Below are 17,111 nucleotides of genomic sequence, written 5' to 3' on the forward strand. Positions count from 1 at the left end.
AAGGTTGGGCTTGGATGATCTTGAAGGTCTCTTCCAACCTAAATATTTTGTGATTTCTGTGGTTTTCAGCCCTGGGTTGGAGGTGTGGGAGCAGCCAAGATGGGGATGGGGAAGGGGATGGGGAAGGGGATGGGGAAGGGGATGGGAATGGGGGATGGTTTGGAAGGGGATTTTTTGGGGTGGGGAGGAGGTTGCTGTGGCTGAGAAGGAAATGGGAGTTCTCATCCCTGCTTCCCAAGTCCTACAAATGCTCTTGGAGGGTCTGGGAAGAGGAGGATGATGTCCATGGGGGGTTGTGGTGTGGTCAGAGGATGCAGGTCCAAGCCCAAGGTGTTTGGGACCCCTTTCTGGTGGTGCAGCCCCCACTGTGGGTGCCAGAGCCACCCAGGAGGGACCCAGCTCTGCTCAGCCTGGGCTGGGTGCAGAGGGGAGGGTGAGGAGGTGGCCTGGAGCCACGGGAAGAGGAGATGGAAAAGCAGCTCAGGCTTTGGGTTATTCCTTCTGGAGGGCAACAGGAGCCAGAGGGTTTCCCCAGGGTGTTAGGAGTGGTTCGGGGAGGCAGCAGGACCCTTCCCATTGGGACCCCCCAGCTACTTGGTCACCCCCAGGGCCCTGGATTTGGGATCAGCCCCATCTCTGCCTCCCTGGGGCTGGGATGAGCCCAAGCTCTTTCCCTGCTGGAGATTCTGCCCACCCAGCCCTGCCAGGAGCTTCTCACCCACTTCAGCTCCTCCACCCTGGTTCCTCCTGGCCCCTGCTGGAATTTTGGCTCCCAAAGGGTTCTTCTCACCCACTGCTCTCTCCAGGTCCCCCCAGGGAAGGAGCAGGGTGGGACTCAGCTCTGCCCAGCTCTCACCTTTTTCCCTGTAGCCCAGGGGGATGATGAACCTTCCAAGCTTTTTATTTTATTTTCTTCCATGGCCTGAGCCCAACTGTGGTTTCAAACATAAGCAGCCCTCTCAGATGTGTTGCTTTTACTCTTTTTTACTAGTTGGATTGGGTTTGGGTTTGGTTTTTTGCTCAATTTCTAGCCCCAACCCTTCCTCTGAGCTCACACACCCAACCTCCACACCAGCCCTACAGGTGTATTAATTAAATATTAATTAATTATTGCAACTGGTCTGAACCCTTGCAGAGGACAGGTCCCAGCTCTCTGTAAATAGCTGAGTCCAACAGAAAGACTGGAATGTGGATTCCTATTTATAACCAATTTATTTTATTTTTTTTCTAGTACCAATCCCCCTCCTGGGGAAAGGTGGGGAGCTCAACACCACCCTATGCTTCCCCCCACCACTTAAGCTTGACTTTAAGAACTATTTCAACTTGAAAGGCATCTTCTTTATCTCTTTGGTAGCTTTTTGTTCCCACCTCCCATGTGGTAGCTGCAGCATGGTACAGGTAGGCTTAAGATTTTAATCAACCAGGTTAATTTGCTTCATCCAGTCCCTCAGCTCTACTCCCCAGCAAGGCTTGGTGGACTCTGGTAGATGTTGATGGAGCAGAGCTGAAGCCACTCTCATACCCTCCATTTCTCCATGTTTTTCCAGGGTTTCCATGGGGTTTCTAACGTTTTGTATCTGGGCAGAGTGGAGCATCCCAGCTCAGCCCCCTCTGTTCAGTTCCACTTTAGGCATTTTGTATTTCTCAGCCATACAACCCAATAAACCTCCTTTCAATCGGTCTCAGCTCTTTGTGTTTCTGGTGCAGAGTCCTTCACCCTCAGCTCTCCCTCCCCTTTGGTTGGGGGGTTCAGCAGCCCCCTCAGCACCCACTTTCCCACTCCCAGAAAGGTGGGCTCAGGCTTTCCAGGGACTTGACAAAGGAGAAGGAGTTTGAGTTGCCCTGGCTGCCCCCCAGCAATCTCCTCACATGTAAGATTTTCCATCCTGTCCAGGACATCATGACCCCAGGTAAGGTTAATGTTCAACAGATAATTAGAAACTCATTAGAGGAGGATGTTGATGTCATTAAAGAAGTCAGGAAACTGAATTGGGTTTGTCCAGGCAGGAAAACCTCCGAGCTGCTCAGTGCTGAAGGGGGGAGCTGTGCTGCAGTTGTGTCTTGGCTGAACTTGGGAAGGTGACCCCAGACCTGTGCTAATGGCCCAAAGGGACCTGGCAGCACCAGTTCTTTAATAAACCCTTCCTGGGGGCTGCTCTTTGCTGGGAGAAGTGAAAAACTTGTTTAGTAATAACTCTAGGAAAGAAGGAGGGGTTCTTTTTCTTCTCACACTTTATTTGAAGTTAACCTGCATTATTCACTAAGTACCTGTACACTTTAAACCTCCTGTGTGCCCCAGGTAGACACCAGCAGCCCCCACCCCTTCTTCTTTGGTTAGAAAAAAACCAAAAAAACAACTTTTAAAAATGTCACCATCTAACTAGCAAAAAAACCCCAGCTTGGCTCCACATGAGAACCTCATCTTACAACAGCTCTGCCACTGCCCCACACTCTGGGAACAGACATATGGCTTTTTTTTTTTTTTTTTTTTTCTCTTTTTAATCATTATGTTTTTTTCAAGTAACTTCTTCTACAGAAGAGCTGAACTGCAAACAAAACATCCAGCCTTGAGTAGAAGACTTCAGCACGAGTTCCACACCAGCAACCCAGCCAGAGGGAGCAGTCAAGAGAAGAGAGGGAACCCTGCAGGTCCTGCCTTGCACCATGCAGTGGTTCCCATGGAATCACCAAACTCCCAGGAAAGCTGCACAGCCAGGATTCCCCTGCAAGAGCAGGGAGAGCTTCCTACAAGAGCTTAACCACAAGCAGGAGTAAGGCAGGAGTGGAGATGCTGACACCTTAGTCCAACTATTGTGCCTAAGCTGCAGCTGCCAATAAATAGCTGTGACCTCAGGGGAAGAAATTCCCCCCTCCAAGGCAATAAATAAAAATATTGCATGTTTTCTATCGGCCTGTTTGGGAGTCACTTTGGAATGTTGGTTTCAGTGCTAACAAGTCCCGTGTTAAGCAGTTAATGCTTCCAGCTCCTTGGGTTTCAAGAGCTTCTTGGCAGCAATGATGGTGTTCTTCATCAGCATGGCCACTGTCATGGGCCCCACACCCCCAGGGACTGGAGTGATGTAGCTGGCTTTCTTCTTCACCCCTGAGGAAGGAAAACCTGGAGCTTAGGACACAAGTGGAGAGCAGCACCACTTGTCAAACTGATTGGTTATGATTCAGTTTAAAAGTGCTTAAATTCCTTCAAAATTACTACCCAAATTTCTCAAGAGGAACTTTTGCCCCCCCAGAGTTAGACAGCAGGATGGAGCACACCCCACTTTGTCCCATCCCTGCTCCTGAGCCACCAAAACTGCCAAACCCCAGCTGGGGAAAAGCAAAAAGCAAGGTCTGATAGTGGGATTTCTAGCACAGAAATGTCAAGGCTAAGATCAGAGGTGAGCCCATGGGGGCAGCCACAATTATCTGAACATTCACTCTCTCTTCCAGGCAGAGGTTGTGGTGCCTTCCAGCAGCACCCAGAGGTGCAGCAGGGATCATTGGAGCAGCCCCTCTGCAGCCAAGCACTGAACAGGACCAGGGACCTGCAAGGCAGAAGGTAAGTTCTGCATGGTTTTAGTTTAGCAGGAGTATGAGTGAGGAATTGGAGCAGAAGCAAAGCAACCTCCTGCTTCAGCTCAGGGTGGGTCTCCTGCAGCACCCAGCAAGAAAGCTGCACCCTTGGGTGTGGTAGAACATTGGGTGCATCAGGAACATGAGCAGAGTCTGCATCTGCTCTGTGAGCTTTCCCCTCCCCTTCTCAGCACCCTTGCTGGTTACTGCTCAAGGCCCCAGGGGCAGAACCTTTCCATACCTTCAAAATCCACATCTCCCACCAGCCTTGACTTGGCAGTGACAGGATCCTGCACTCTGGTTATCCCCACATCAATAACTGCAGCTCCTTCTTTGATCATGTCAGCTGTGATCAGGTTGGGAATGCCTGGGAGGAGAGAACAGAAGAACCACACAGCTCATGGTGGGGCTCAACAGCCCCTGTTCCCCCTCACCCCATCTTCATTTGATCTTTTCACCCACCTGGGCCACTCTGCCTCCAATACAAAACTGTTCAGAAGTAACAAGCACAGAAGCTGTTTGGTGCTGTTTGGATCATCTGGTTCCAAACAGCTTCTGTGCTTGGAATTTCTGAACAGCTGCTTCTAAAGGGGAGCCCCAGAGAATCCCAGAGTGGTTTGGGTGGGAAGGGACCTTAAAGCTCATCCAGTCCCTTGGGCAGGGACACCTCCCCAGGGTGCTCCAAGCCCCATCCAACCTTCAGCACCTCCAGGGATGGGGCAGCCACAGCTTCTGGGGGCAACCAGGGGCTCAGCACCCTCACAGCAAAGAATTTTTTCCTAAGGCCCAACCTCAATCTGCCCTCTTCTAGTTGAAGCCATTCTCCCATGTCCTATCACAGGGTTAATTATGTGGCTCAACCTGCCTCCCACTCAGTCCTGCCCCTCACCCAGAGCCCCAGCCTCTCCCGAGCTGCCCCAGGAGATGGTTAACACCAACAGGATGTCCCTGTCAGCACGGATCCCCACCAGAAACACCCCCAAGCTGCAGCACAGCAGCCTGAGGTTGGGGTCAGGTCTCACCTGCTGCAGCCACCACGATGTCTGCACGGATGGTGTGCTGCTTCAGCTGCTCCTTGGGCGTGTACCGGTGAGAGATTGTCACTGTGGCATCACCTGCAGGGGGGTCACACACACCTGAGTGCCAGGGACACCCCTAACCCTCTGTCCCCACCTCTCTATTGATCAGGACCAGCAGAGCCTGCTGATCAATCACAGGGGACAGCCTAGAGCCAGAGAGAGGGATCTGGGATGGAAGAGGACAAGGAATCACTGACAGGAGGTTGGAGCCAAGGGGGGGGTTCAGGCTCTGGGCTCAGTTTTGGGTCAGAAAAGAGACACTGAGGGGCTGGGGGTGTCCAGAGAAGGGCAAGGGAGCTGGGGAAGGGTGTGGAGCAGAAGGAGAAGGGTCTGGAGAAGTTGTGAGGAGCAACTGAGGGCCCTGGGGGTGTTGATCTTGGAGCAGAGGAGGCTGAGGGGAGACCTTGTGGCTCTCTGCAACCCCCTGAGAGGAGGTTGGAGCCAGGGGGGGTCGGGCTCTGCTCCCAAGGAACAAGGGGTGGGACAAGAGGAACTTTTGGCACAACTCAAGTTGTGCCAGGGGAGGTTTAGGTTGGAGCTGGGGAAGAATTTCTGCCTGGAAAGGGTTGTCAGGGCCTGGCCCAGGCTGCCCAGGGCAGGGCTGGAGTCCCCATCATCCCTGGAGGGGTTTCAGAGCCTGGGGATGTGGGGATGAGGGACATGGGGTGGTGGGGACTGGGCAGTGCTGGGGACTGGTTGGACTCAATGCTCTTCAGGATGTTTTGGTTGGAAAAGAACTGTGATTTGAAAAGGCTGCAAAACGTTCCATGTGCAGAGTTAACCCCTCAGCCTGTGTGATGGGCTCCAGATGCTCCTGGGCCACGGGCATGGGAGCCTGATGAGGATGATGTGACAAGCTGAGGCCTCTTTCTGCTGCCCCCTGGCACCCAGGCTGAGGTCCCCAAGCTCCTACCTCCCGGGCGCTCGTGCCTGCCATCAGTGTGCAGCAGCATGGCAATGGGCATCCCCACGTTCTTGGACCTGCCTGCCACCACCACGTTCTTCCCCAGCGTTGGGATGCCTGCAGGGGACACGTTGGGAGTCACAAGACAAGGATCAGAGAAGAGTTTATCACCACCAGACACGTTACCAGAGAGCAGGCAAAGCCTGGAGCTGTCTCTGGCTCACCAGTTCTCTGGATGATCTCCCACACCCCCCAGGGGGTGGCTGGCAGCATGGAATACTGGTCCAGGCACATGCGTCCCACGTTGATGACATGGAAGCCATCAACATCTTTGTCTGGAGTCACAGCATTGCAGATCTTCCTCTCATCAATGTGTTCTGGAAGAGACCAAAAAGCTTTGAGTCCCAGGGATCAGCCAAAAAACAAAACCAAAAATCAAGCCTGCTCTTTGCACAGTCAGAGCCCTGACCTGCTGCTGCACCAGCCCCTCCAGAGCTTGGAAACTCAAAGCTCCTCAAGGCTTCCCCCCCCTCAAAGAGCTCAAGATCAACAGCTCCCAGCAGAAGGGGGGTGGAAAGACTTTGAGATCAGTGTCACCAACACACAGAGGGCATTTAGGCAGCCTCAGTGTCCCAGCTAAGTCCAAGCTTCCAGAAGCTGATACTCCCCAGGCAAGAAGAGATTTCTGTGACACCCCCAGCAACTTAAACCCCTCCAGAGCAGCTCCCTCAGCTTCCTGCAGAGTGACACCTCTGGTGCTGCTACTCCCCCTTCTGACACATACAAAGCCTTAAAAAAAGCTGCTTTATCTGCAAAGGAAGGATGAAAGCCAGACCCTCACCAGGCAAAGGAAGCTGGACCAAGAGCCCATCCACATTGGCATCATTGTTGAGTTTGCTGATCAGCTCCAGGAGCTCCTCCTCAGTGACAGATGCTGGCCTGAGGATGGTTTCACTGCTGATTCCTGCACAAGCATCAGAAGGTGTTAGAGCCACACGTGTACCAAGGGCAGAGACACTTCCTCAAGCCACGTGGATTTCAGCTGCACCATTTCAGTGCTTGCTGGGTTTGGTAGAGCAGACACCAAGGCCTGGACACTGTTTAATAACACTAAAAACTGGACACTGCATAATAAGAAACCCCTTTCCAGGCAGGAAACCTTCCCAACTCTTGCACCCAACATTTAAAGAGCCCCAGCTCAAGCTGAGGAGGAACTTGTTGCCTTTGAGGGTGGCAGAGCACTGGGCCAGGCTGCCCAGAGAGGTGGTGGAGTCTCCATCTCTGGAGACATTCCCAACCCCCCTGGAGTCCCTCCTGTGCCACCTGCTCTGGGGGATCCTGCCCTGGATGATCTCCAGAGGTTCCTTCCAACCCAACACTCTGGGATTTTGGGACTGCAAATCCAAGCTCTGTAGAGTCAAAAGGCACAACCACGTTTGTAACACCAGGGAGTCACAGCAAATGCTGGGGACTGTCCCACACCCTGACAGATAAGATCTCAAGTTGGGCTTGGTCTCAAGTTGTGCCAGGGGAGGTTTAGGTTGGAGATGAGAAAGAATTTCTTTCTGGAGAGGGTGCTCAGGCATTGGAATGGGCTGCCCAGGGAAGGAGTGGATTCTCCGTGTCTGGAGATCTTTCCAAAGAGCCTGGATGTGGCACTGAGTGCCATGGGCTGGGAACCACGGGGGGAGTGGATCAAGGGTTGGACTTGATGAGCTCTGAGGTCCCTTCCAACCCAGCCCATCCTATGATTCTAAGATCCAGCACCCAGAAGCCTCCCCCAGCAGCAGGATAAGGCACCACTTGCTCCACGTTATCAGCCCTGAGCACATTACCAACGTCAGCAGCTGCTTTGGTCTTGTTGAGGACGTAGGAGTGGCTGGCAGGGTTTGCACCCACGAGGACCACGCTGAGGTGGGGTCTCTTGTTCCCAGCTGCCACCCACTGCTCCACCTCCTGCCGGGCCTCCTGCCTGATCTGCCTGGCCAGCTTCCTCCCAGAGATCACAACAGCCTCCTGCCTGCAACACAGAAAGGGTTACCAGAGGCTGAGGTTGGACATTAGGAAGCAATTCTTTATTTAAAGAAATTCTTTAACTTAAGAGGGAGGGGTTGGATGGGGCTTTGAGCAACCTGCTCGAGTGGGAGGTGTCCCTGCCCAGGAACTGCAGGAGCTTTAAGGCCCCTTCCAACCCAACCCATTCTAGGACTCTATAAAGCTATCAAACCCACCTGCTGGGCAACACAGAGCAGGAAAACCAAAATGCCAACCCCAGGCCAGGGGGGAAGAAGCTCTTTTCCATTGCCCCTTCCCTCTCAGCCTCCATTCACAACCAGGCTGAGCAGCCACAGCTGCCCCAGGGACCAACTTATCTGTGCAGCCTGAGAGCTGCAGCACCATTCCTGTCTGCAGGGCCAGGAGTCCATGGGAATTGTTCCCATTCCAAGCTGAGATCCTGTTGCTGCCAGTTTTAGAAAGCCAGTCACCTGTTCTTCACCAGGGCTTCACTACAAAGGGTTTACACCAAGCACAACTGACTCCACTTTGGAGTTTCCAGCCCTGAGGGGGTTGGGACACGGGCCAGGAGCTGTTCCTGGAGATCCTCAACCCCCCAACAATTTTTTGGCAGGGCTGTCAGCCCCTCTAGCCCAGCACACGCTGTCTCAAACCTCCCCCAGACTCAAGGCATTGCTGTCACCACCACACTTGTGTTTTCAGACTGTTTAAAGAGGGATTACAGAGTTTCATCCCCTCCCAACAGGACAGGAGGGACATTTGCCTGCCTGAGCCATTCCAGAACACCTCCTGGCAGGCATTCTGAGCCTAAATGGGTGAGGGGGATATTCCAGTCACTGCCAAATGTGTCCCAGGCAGCTGGACAGGACATGGAGAGCCCAGCCTGACCCACAGGGAGCTGGGAGGCTGGGGCTCTCAGCTCCTCTCCCACTGCTCATGCTTTTTTTCCTTCAGTTTCTCACTAAAATACCAAAAAATTCTGCTCTCCCAGCCTTGGCTTTACCTTCCCAAGCTCCAAGGCCTCTCAGCAAGCCCCTCACTCCCCTGCCCAAGGAACGGGACCTCAGAGATGCCCCACGGAGCCTTCCCAAGTGGAAGGACTCAGGACACAGGCACCCAACCATTCCCAACACCATCCCAGGGGAATGAATGAGCTGCCCTGCCTCAGTTTCCCCTCTAAATCCCACCAGAGGCTCCCAAGTTAAGTCCAACACTGCTGTTTCCTGACCTTCTCCAGGTGCAATCCTGATCCTGGAGCTCTGGGGACCACAGGAGCAGCTCTGCCTGCACAGGACAGCCCCAAGACACCAGCCCAGGTAGGAAAACCTTTTTTGTTTCAGTCCTTGGAGGGCAGAGGACTTTTTTGGGGCTTTCTTAATCCCCGAGCTACTCAAGTCCATCATTTTCCCCAGTTAAATGGGACTTCATCCCGAACAGCAGTTGCCCCAAGCACACCTGGAAAAGCCCAGCCCACCTGGAGCACCCGAATTCTCACTGCAGTTTCACCACTGAACTGCTGTACCCCCCTTTAGGTGTCACAGGAACTGTGACAAGAACCTGGCAGGGTTAAGGGAAGGAATACTTATTAAATCAGAGAGACCTCACGCCAAGAAACAACTCAAAGCTTCCCAGAACCAACCCGAGTTTTCCCCTCGGGTGAGGTTAAGGCTCAGCCTGGGCTCCCCAGAGATGGGGGAGACACAGGGAGGGCAAATCCAGAGCTCGGAGCCCTCATGAGGGGAGGGAACAGAACCGGAACCGAGCAACAGCAGCTCCGTAAGCGCAGTTTGGATGAACTGGAGCGAAAGCCCCGGGGAGGGAACCCAGAAAGGGATCGGGACCCTCACCGGGGGCCTGGCCCCAGCAGGAGCAGGATGCTCGGGGGGCTGCAGCCCCTCTCACCCCCCCTAACCCCGGGTTGGGTCCCCGAGGAGGGGCAGGGAAGGGGGGGAGGTGGCGGCAGACCCGGGGCCCCTTTGCGTGGGGAGAAGGGGAAGGGATGGGGGGTGTGGGGCCGGCACACCCCACGCAAGGCGGGAGCGGGATTTCATCAGCCTGCACCGCCCGGGCCGGCCGCTGGGGGCTCGGCCTCATTCATTCGCGGTACCGGGCAGCCGGACCGATACCCCCGAACCGGGATAGGGGGGATGCGCTGGACCTTCCCCTCCTCGACCCCACCCGCGGCTGGGCGGAGGGGCACGGGGGTTTGGGGGGGGGTTCTCTGGCCCTGTGTAACCCCCGCCCGTCCCGCTGGGCTCGGGCCCTACCTGTGCGCGCTGAGGTGGAGGCGGCGAGCGCGGGGGAGCCCCGGGGGCCGCAGCGCGGAGCGTCCGAGGGCGCGGAGCGGGCAGAGCGCGGTGGTCATGGCAACGGCACTGCGGCCCTCCGGCCCCACAGACACTTATATACGAGCGGGGTGTCCGGCCCCGCCCCTCCGGCCCGGCGGCGGCAGCCAATCGGCACGGAGAGCGGCGCCGAGGAGAAAGCTGAGTGGTGGAGGGAAGGGAAGGGGCGTGGCGTAGGGAGAGGTGCTGGGTTGTGATTGGAGTAGAGGGGGAGAGAGGGAGAGGCGGGTGGGCGGGGCGGATGGAGAAAGAGCGGTGTGATTGGTGGAGACGGAAAGGGCTGCTCGTCCCTAATTGGTCATGGCGGCGCTGATTGGCTGAGCCTCGGAGGGGCAGGAGGGGAGGGGGCGGAGCCAAGGGCGGGGGGGGTGGGACTGGGATGGGGTCAGGGATGGGACTTGGGGACCCCCCCCTCCCACCCGTGTCCCCTCCCACCCGCTGACCCCGGCCCCACTCCCCCCCCCCGGGTCCCCCCCTCCCGGCACCCACTGGGTCCCTTCACCCGCTGTGGGGGATGATGTCATCGATGACGTCATCCATTACTCACCCTCCGTCACAACCTGGCACTGCTCCCACTTGGCTCCCACCCGGGACGTTCCGTGGCCCCATCCGGGAAGGGGTCTGTGGGGACACGGACACGGGTGTGCGACACAGGGACACGCAGAGGGACAGGGGGGTGAGGGCACCCACGTGCGTGTGCTCACCCACGTGTATATATCCACCCACTCCCACAGGTACTTCTCCCCACCCGTGTTCGCAGCCGTTCCCACACGTCTGTACTCACCTGCGCGCACACACGCCCGCACTCCCACACGCGTTGACATGCGTGTCCCCACGAACACGCCTGTGCCCACCCTACCGCCCCCACACACATCCCCCCGCAACACACGAGCCCAGACGCGTGGAGCCGCGTCCCGACATCCCTGCCCACGCGTGTAACCCCGTGACCACGCCCGTACACACGCCCCGCAGCAGGGACACGCGTGGCCGTGTGTGCACACATCGGCTCGGACCCAGCAGCGGGACTACAACTCCCAGCACACCTTGCGCCGGGATGACGAGCAGCACAACTGACCAATAGGCGGCGGGGGCGTGATGACACCAGCCAATAGGCGACGAGAGGGGCGGGGCGGCCGCAGACCCTCAGCGCGGCGGCGGGTGAGCGGGACGCGGTCGTTCCCCCCTCTAAGTGGGGGGGGGGATGAGGAACGGGGGGGTCAAGGGGAAGGGGGGGACCCTGAAGGGATTTGGGGGGGGGTGACCCCCCCTCTGGGCTTCCTCAGCTTCCCCAGCTTGGCGGCTGCTTTCGAATTTGCCCGCTTTTCCGGGTTTTTGCCTCAAAAAAGTGGGCGGGGGAGGTGGGATCTGAGGTAAATCTGGGGGGGGGGCACCCAGGGAGCAGCATTCAGACCCCCGGGGGAGACCCCCAGGCACCGTGACCCAAAACCTCCCAATTTATCCTTAATTCTATATTTTGGGGAGGGGGGATAAAGCTTTGGGGGGGTCTCACCCCCATCTCCTGTTTCTCCTCACAGGACCCCCCATGGACAACCAAGAGCAGCACCAACCCCCCCCGCCCCCCAAACCAGCGGTGAGTCTGTTTTTTGGGGGGAAAAAAACCCCAAAGTTACTCAAAACCCCCTCCTAATTTTATTTTATTTTATTTTTGGGGGGGTGTTCATAAAAGTGAGGGAAAAACACACCCAAAAAAGGGGTTTTTTTTGGGGGGGTGTGAGCACTGGGGTGCTTTTAAAACTCATTTTTATGGTTATTGGCTCATTTTAGAATGAATTTATGGCTTTTCTCAGTAATTTATCATTACAGGAATTAAGTTTTGGGGGTGATGGGGAAAGGGGGGGGGAATTTTTCCCTCTGGTGGTTTTCTCTGTGTTGTTTTTTTTATTTACTTTCAAAATAAACCACCTCGAAAGTCGTTAAAACCCGGCAGGGGGGGAGGGAGAGGGAGGGGGGAGCTATAAAAACAGAAGAAAACTCAAAATGATTTAAAAACAAGAAGAAAAAAAAACCGGAATTGTTTAAAAATAGGAGAAAAAAAATAAAAAAACCCAACCACGAATTCTTTAAAAATAGCAAGGGAAAAAATCAGAATTCTTTAAAAAGACACAAAAAAAAAAAAACCCAGAAGCTCCCCCAGCAGCTGCTTTGCCCAAAAATAGCAACAAGTCGGGGTTTTTGGGTTGGTTTTTTTTTTTTTCTCGAACTCCGGAAAATGTCGAACAAACAAACGAAACAATTCTGAGCTGAGAAAGGCGGCGGGAGGAGGAGGGGGGGGGGACACGAGTGGGGGGGGGTACACGGGTGAATTTCTGCCCCCTCGGTTTTTCCTGGAAGCTGCCAGAGCCTGGAGCCAGCGGGGGGGGAAGGGAAGGGGAGGGGGCTGCTGCCGTGCCTCAGTTTCCCCTTAGGTCATTCCCACCCCTCCGGGTCCCACCAGTGCTGGGATCAGGATGGGGTTGGGTGCTTCTGCCGTGCCTCAGTTTCCCCTTGGGTTCCACATCCCACAAGGGAGCTCCAGAAACCAATGATGGGGTTGGGTGGGTGCTTCTGCTGTGCCTCAGTTTCCCCTTGGGCTCCTTCTCACCCCTCCATGGCCTGCTGGACACAGGATGGGGTTGGGTGCTTCTGCTGTGCCTCAGTTTCCCCTTGGGCTCCTTCTCACCTCTCCATACCCTGCTGGACACAGGATGGGGTTGGGTGCTTCTGCCGTGCCTCAGTTTCCCCTTGGGTTCCACAAGGGAGCTCCAAGAACCAAGGATGGGGTTGGGTGCTTCTGCTGTGCCTCAGTTTCCCCTTGGGTTCCACATCCCACAAGGGAGCTCCAGAAACCAAAGATGGGGCTGGGTGGGTGCTTCTGCCGTGCCTCAGTTTCCCCTCAGGCTTCTTCTCACCCTTCTGTGTCCCACCAGAGCCAGAAGCTGAGGTTGGGTGCTTGTGCCGTGCCTCAGTTTCCCCTCGGGCTCCACATCCCACGAGGGAGCTCCAGAAACCAAGGATGGGGTTGGGTGCTTCTGCCGTGCCTCAGTTTCCCTTTTAGGTCCTTTCTCACCCTCCCTGGTGTCCCCCAGGAGGCCCCAGCCCCAGGAGATGGCCGGGAGCAGGAGGCAGGGGTGGTGTCTGCGGGGCGGAGTGGGGAGGAGGAGGAGGAGGAAGCCTTCCTCATCAGCCTCTACAAGTTCATGAAGGAGAGGCAGACGCCCATCGAGAGGATCCCCCACCTGGGCTTCAAGCAGAGTACGTGTCCTGGGGCTGGGGGGAGCTGCTGGTGGCCCAGGTGACCACTGGCCCTGGTGACCACTGGTCCTGGTGGCCACCCCCCCCCCTGACCCCCAGCATCTCCTCTCACTTCCCAGTTAACCTCTGGAAGATCTACAAAGCCGTGGAAAAACTGGGAGCCTACGAGTTGGTGAGTGAGGGGGTGATGTCCCCTGGGTGCCAAGATGTCCTCTGGGTGTCCTTTGGGTGTGGGGTTGGTGTCCCCTGGGTGCCAAGGTGTCTCCTGAGTGGTGAGATGGTGTCCCCTGGGTGCCAGGGTGATGTCCCTTGGGTGCTGGGATGACGTTCTCTGGGTGCCAAGATGTCATCTGGCTGTCAGGTTGATGTCCCTTGAGTTCCAAGATGTTCCTTGAGTGCCAGGATGATGTCCCCTGAGTGCCAGGATGTCCCTTGAGTGCCAGGATGATGTCCCCTGGGTGCCAGGATGATGTTCCCTGGGTGCTGAGGTGTCCTCTGGGTGCCAAGTTAATGTCCCTTTGGGTGTCAGGTTGATGTCCCTTGAGTGCTGGGACGATGTCCCCTGGGTGCCAGGATGATGTTCCCAGCGTGCCAAGATGTCATCTGGGTGTCAGGTTGATGCCCCTTGAGTTCCAAGATGTCCCTTGAGTGCCAGGATGATGTCCCCTGGGTGCTGAGATGTCCCTTTGGGTGTCAAATTGATGTCCCTCGAGTGCTGGGACGATGTCCCCTGGGTGCCAGTTTGATGACCAGTTGGGTGCTGAGGTGTCCCTTGAGTGCCAAGATGTCCCCTGGCTGCTGAGGTGTCCCTTGGGTGCCAGTTTGATGACCCCTTGGGTGCCGAGGTGTCCCTTGAGTGCCGGGATGATGTTCTCAGCGTGCTGAGATGTCCCCTGAGTGCCAGGTTGATGTCCCTTGGGTGTCAGGTTGATGTCCCTTGGGTTCTGAGGTGTCCTCTGGGTGCCAGGATGTCCCTTGAGTGCCAGGATGATTTCCCCTGGGTGCTGAGATGTCCCTTGGGTGCCAGGTTGATATCCCCTGGGTGCCAGGTCGCTGTCCCCTGGGTGCCAGGTTGATATCCCCTGGGTGCCAGGTCACTGTCCCTGGGTGCCAGGTCGCTGTCCCCTGGGTGCCAGGTCGCTGTCCCCTGGGTGCCAGGCTGCTGTCCCCTGGGTGCCAGGTCACTGTCCCTGGGTGCCAGGTCACTGTCCCCTGGGTGCCAGGCTGCTGTCCCCTGGGTGCCAGGTCACTGTCCCTGGGTGCCAGGCTGCTGTCCCCTGGGTGCCAGGTTGATGTCCCCTGGGTGCCAGGTCACTGTCCCTGGGTGCCAGGTCGCTGTCCCCTGGGTGCTGAGGTGGTGTCCCCCCTGTCTCCCCGTGCAGGTGACAGGACGCCGGCTCTGGAAGAACGTCTACGACGAGCTGGGGGGCAGCCCGGGCAGCACCAGCGCTGCCACCTGCACCCGCCGGCACTACGAGAGGTGGGGCTGGAGCCCGGGGCTGGGAGGGGCTCAGACCCTGTCCCCTGCCTCAGTTTCCCCTCTGGGGTCTCACGGCCACCTCCCCACCCCCCCCTCCCCACAGGCTGGTCCTCCCGTACGTGCGGCACCTCAAGGGGGAGGAGGACAAACCCCTGCCCCCCAGCAAGCCCCGCAAGCAGTACAAGGGCTCCAAGGCCACCCAGGGGGGTGAGAAGACCAAGAGGACCAAGAAGGAGAAGGGCCAGGAGCAGGTGGGTGCAGCCCCCCTACCCCCCTGGGACCACCAAAACTGGGGTGGGAGGGGGCTGAGACCCCACCTGGGGCTGGGGCAGAGCCTGGCACCCACCCCACCCCACCCCCTTTTGGCTGTAGGTTCCTCCAGACAAGGTGAAGGTGGAGGTGGCCACCAGCGTGGAGACCACGAGGGACACGGAGGACACGAGGGACAAGGGAAGGTCCAGCCCAGTGGTTCCAAGCCCCTCAGGGGTGTGTCCTGGTCCCTGCCAGCCCCACCCAGAACCTGCCAGGTGCCTCTTCTCCAGCTTCTACTCCAAAGGCAACCACCCCATCATGTCCCCACTGGCCAAGAAGAAGCTGCTGGCCCAGGTGACCAAAGCTGAGTCCTTGCACTGCCACAAGCACCCGGAGCCTCCCCAGCTGCCCCCTGCTCCCCACCACCACCAGGAGCAAAGGTGCCCAGAGCCATCAGGAGCTCAGGATACCGCTCCCGACGTGGTGGGACCCATTCCCAGTGGATCTCCTGGTGGGAGAGAGGAGGAGAGGGCTCCCCCCACCACCACCTTCACCGGCTGCTTCCACACCTACCACAACGAGGGGCTGAAGCCCCCTGGCTCCCCCCCTCTCTGGGGGGGTTATTTCTCCAGCTTGAAGGATTTTTTGGAGCCAACTTCCAGCTTCCCAACTCAACCAGAGGAACCCCAAGACCTGAGGAGCAAAGCGTGGAACAGGGAGAACCAGGGAGCTGGGACCACCACCCTCAGGGCCTGCTGGGTGCCCCCCAGGACCGGGTTTGTCCCCACGGGCAAGCGCAGCTGGGAGGAGGAAGAGGAGGAGGAGGAGGAGGAAGAGGAAGAAGAGGAGGAAGAGGAGGATGGGGAGGTGGCTTTGGGATCCAAGATAGGTGCCACTCCCCACTATGGCAAAGATGTCAGGGACGTGGGGGTGGCCAAACCCAAGGCAGTGGTGGCCAAGGGTGGCTACGTGGTGCCACCAGCCCCAGCGGGTTACACGGGGGCCATGTTGTATTTCCCAGCCAGTTTTGGCAACTTGCCAGAGCACCTGAAAACCCAAGGGGTGCCCCTGGCACCATCCCTCTCCTCCATCAACCCCTTCATCATCCCAGCCTTCCCCAGCCCTTTGGTAGCCACTTCTTCTTCTACCCAACCTTCTGAGCTGGTGACCAGATCTCTGGTGACCAACCCCGGGCACTACCCCGTGTCCTACCAGAGCTCCTTGAGGGGACAGGGGCTCTACCCAGGGGGGAGGTGGCACAGCCAACCCCCCTCCACCCCAGCCTTCCACCACCACACCAAGCTGTAGCTCCTGTCCCCTCAGGGAGGTGTGGGCACCACTTCAGAGGAGACAATCTGGATGGTGGCAGTTTTTTTTACTCTTCAGCTTTTGTATCCATCAACGACTTAACCATGAATACCCAGGGGTTTTATATATGTGTATCTATGTAAAAACAGAAAACTGATCTATTAAACATACACAGAGAATCAGGGAGCCAAACGAGTTGTGGGGGTTGACTCCATTCTAGAAGACCATTCTCCTAGAAGATGGTTTCTGTTTTCCACAGGAGGTTGAGCAGGGTGATTCCCATCCCATCCACGGATGCTTGGCAACTCCCTACGCCCCCCAGCTATGCAACGTTTTGGAGTTTAATGATATTTTTTAATGATTTTGCCTCCATTTAGGGGTTCTGAAGGGTCTGGAGGGTCTGGCTGCTCCTGCAAAGATAGCACCCAAAATAAAACCAAACGAATGGTCCCAATCTGGGGGTCTTTGGGGTGTCCTTGATTTTTTGGGGTGTTGGGGTTTGGGGGGATCCTCAGAGCCCTCACAGGTGTTTGCTGTAGGGTTGAGACCTACCTGTGGGGCTGCCCCCATCCCATGGGGGCTTTTCTGCAGCTGGTTTGGGGAGCAGCTACCTGCAAACCATCTCCTGGTGCTTCTTGCCTCCAAGTGGAGCTCCAGGACTCCCTTTTCTCCTGCCAGCTGCTCCTCCCAGGCTCATTTGCTCTGGGTCATGGAAGTAGAAAGGGCAGAGGGATGGTGGCTCTTGCTTGTCCCCAGAGAAGGTGGTGGCTTCAGGTGGAGCAGCAGCAGGACCTTGGCTTCTCAGGAGAATTCCTGCTTTATCCATGGGATGGAAAAGCTTTGGGGCAGACACTGAAGAAGGGGCATCAGCCCCATGCTGGGAGTACTGAGGAGTATCAGAGATC

At 56.8% G+C, this 17,111-nt stretch overlaps 2 protein-coding genes across 2 annotated transcripts; one reads left to right on the forward strand and one right to left on the reverse strand.

The window, feature by feature from the left end:
- Positions 1-2,508: 2,508 nt before the first annotated feature.
- Positions 2,509-9,940, reverse strand: MTHFD2 (methylenetetrahydrofolate dehydrogenase (NADP+ dependent) 2, methenyltetrahydrofolate cyclohydrolase). The gene is made up of 8 exons (XM_030464162.1): positions 9,837-9,940; positions 7,389-7,573; positions 6,395-6,517; positions 5,778-5,930; positions 5,563-5,670; positions 4,593-4,685; positions 3,812-3,937; positions 2,509-3,103 (listed from the first exon to the last, which is right to left on the reverse strand). The coding sequence occupies exons 1-8, from the start codon at positions 9,932-9,934 to the stop codon at positions 2,964-2,966; spliced, it is 1,026 nt and encodes a 341-aa protein (XP_030320022.1). The 5' UTR covers positions 9,935-9,940; the 3' UTR covers positions 2,509-2,963.
- Positions 9,941-11,489: 1,549 nt separating this feature from the next.
- ARID5A (AT-rich interaction domain 5A) lies at positions 11,490-16,655 on the forward strand. Its single transcript, XM_030464153.1, has 6 exons — positions 11,490-11,505; positions 13,001-13,166; positions 13,286-13,338; positions 14,549-14,646; positions 14,750-14,897; positions 15,019-16,655. Exons 2-6 carry the CDS (start codon positions 13,112-13,114, stop codon positions 16,204-16,206), a joined length of 1,542 nt encoding a protein of 513 aa, XP_030320013.1. The 5' UTR covers positions 11,490-11,505; positions 13,001-13,111; the 3' UTR covers positions 16,207-16,655.
- The last annotated feature ends 456 nt before the right edge of the window (positions 16,656-17,111 follow it).

This window comes from Calypte anna, chromosome 22 (assembly GCF_003957555.1).
Source record: "Calypte anna isolate BGI_N300 chromosome 22, bCalAnn1_v1.p, whole genome shotgun sequence".
NCBI classification, from domain to species: domain Eukaryota; kingdom Metazoa; phylum Chordata; class Aves; order Apodiformes; family Trochilidae; genus Calypte; species Calypte anna.